This window comes from Xenopus tropicalis, chromosome 8 (genome assembly GCF_000004195.4).
Source record: "Xenopus tropicalis strain Nigerian chromosome 8, UCB_Xtro_10.0, whole genome shotgun sequence".
NCBI classification, from domain to species: domain Eukaryota; kingdom Metazoa; phylum Chordata; class Amphibia; order Anura; family Pipidae; genus Xenopus; species Xenopus tropicalis.
The window spans coordinates 4,151,995-4,154,004 of record NC_030684.2 but is presented as its reverse complement, the minus strand read 5'-3'; the positions used below and the strand labels follow the sequence as shown (position 1 = coordinate 4,154,004).

At 54.0% G+C, this 2,010-nt stretch overlaps 1 protein-coding gene across 1 annotated transcript in view; it reads left to right on the top strand.

The window, feature by feature from the left end:
• Positions 1-1,870: 1,870 nt before the first annotated feature.
• LOC116406908 overlaps positions 1,871-2,010 on the top strand; it is a 9,640-nt gene continuing 9,500 nt past the window's right edge. Inside the window, exon 1 of the mRNA XM_031892007.1 lies at positions 1,871-2,003. Coding sequence (XP_031747867.1) covers positions 1,962-2,003 — 42 coding nt within the window. The 5' untranslated portion in view covers positions 1,871-1,961. The remainder of the gene's footprint in view (positions 2,004-2,010) is intronic.

Genomic DNA, 2,010 nt, shown 5'->3' with positions numbered 1-2,010 from the left:
CTTGCCCTACTGTCCCCATCTTGCCCTACTGTCTCCATCTTGCCCTACTGTCCCCATCTTGCCCTACTGTCCCCATCTTGCCCTACTGTCTCCATCTTGCCCTACTGTCCCCATCTTGGCCTACTGTCTCCATCTTGGCCTACTGTCTCCATCTTGCCCTGCTGTCCCCATCTTGCCCTACTGCCCCCCCATCTTGCCCTACTGTCTCCATCTTGCCCTACAGTCCCCATCTTGTCCTACTGTCCCCATCTGGCCTACTGTCCCCATCTTGTCCTACTGTCCCCATCTTGCCCTACTGTCTCCATCTTGTCCTACTGTCTCCATCTTGTCCTACTGTCTCCATCTTGTCCTACTGTCCCCATCTTGCCCTACTTTCTCCATCTTGCCCTACTGTCTCCATCTTGCCCCTACTGTCTCCATCTTGCCCTACTGTCTCCATCTTGCCCTACTGTCTCCATCTTGCCCTACTGTCTCCATCTTGCCCTACTGTCTCCATCTTGCCCTACTGACTCCATCTTGCCCTTCTGTCTCCATCTTGCCCTACTGTCTCCATCTTGCCCTACTGTCTCCATCTTGCCCTACTGTCTCCATCTTGTCCTACTGTCCCCATCTTGCCCTACTGTCTCCACCTTGTCCTACTGTCCCCATCTTGTCCTACTGTCTCCATCTTGTCCTACTGTCTCCATCTTGCCCTACTGTCCCCATCTTGTCCTACTGTCTCCATCTTGTCCTACTGTCTCCATCTTGTCCTACTGTCTCCATCTTGCCCTACTGTCTCCATCTTGCCCTACTGTCCCCATCTTGCCCTACTGTCTCCATCTTGCCCTACTGTCTCCATCTTGCCCTACTGTCTCCATCTTGTCCTACTGTCCCCATCTTGCCCTACTGTCTCCACCTTGTCCTACTGTCCCCATCTTGTCCTACTGTCTCCATCTTGTCCTACTGTCTCCATCTTGCCCTACTGTCCCCATCTTGTCCTACTGTCTCCATCTTGTCCTACTGTCCCCATCTTGCCCTACTGTCTCCACCTTGTCCTACTGTCCCCATCTTGTCCTACTGTCTCCATCTTGTCCTACTGTCTCCATCTTGCCCTACTGTCCCCATCTTGTCCTACTGTCTCCATCTTGCCCTACTGTCTCCATCTTGCCCTACTGTCTCCATCTTGCCCTACTGTCCCCATCTTGCCCTACTGTCTCCATCTTGCCCTACTGTCCCCATCTTGTCCTACTGTCTCCATCTTGCCCATTTCCTTCTACAAAGACAACTCTAGAGACAGGAGGAGGTGACTGATACATGATACAAGTTTCCCTTCAGTCACACAGACACAGTGGGGGGGGGGGGGGTGAGTAGAGATAACCCCCTATCAGTAGAGCAGGGAGACCCCCCGGTGCAGCAGGCGGTTGGTATCACACACACACTGGGCGTTAGGGACAAATTAACCCCTAATAGCAGGAAGCAGTGGGGTAAGTGGCTCCCCCCGGGGTATGGGGCAGGTTTGATGTCTGGCTCAGGCACTGTGTGAGTATCCGGATACTGGGGGGTGGGGGTAAAGTCGGGGGGTATAAGGAGCAGGGGGATATCACCCCCAGTATTTACCCCAGAGTAAGAGAGGGTAAGTAAGAGAGGGTAAGTAAGAGAGGGTAAGTAAGAGAGGGTAAGTAAGAGAGGGTAAGTAAGAGAGGGTAAGTAAGAGAGGGTAAGTAAGAGAGGGTAAGTAAGAGAGGGTAAGTAAGAGAGGGTAAGTAAGAGAGGGTAAGTAAGAGAGGGTAAGTAAGAGAGGGTAAGTAAGAGAGGCAGCAGGGGAGGGGCGGGGCTAGCGGGGATCCAATACAGACAGCGCTTGTCCCCATTCATTCCTATGGGGGAACTGTCCCTGGTGCTGACCCCCCCCCCCTGCGCTCCCCTCCGGCTGCAGCACTCGATTGGTCCGGCCTGGTTGCCCTGGTAACGGGAGACGCGCAATGGCGGCCGCCGGGAACAAACGCGTTATAACAGGACGGGGGGTAAGTG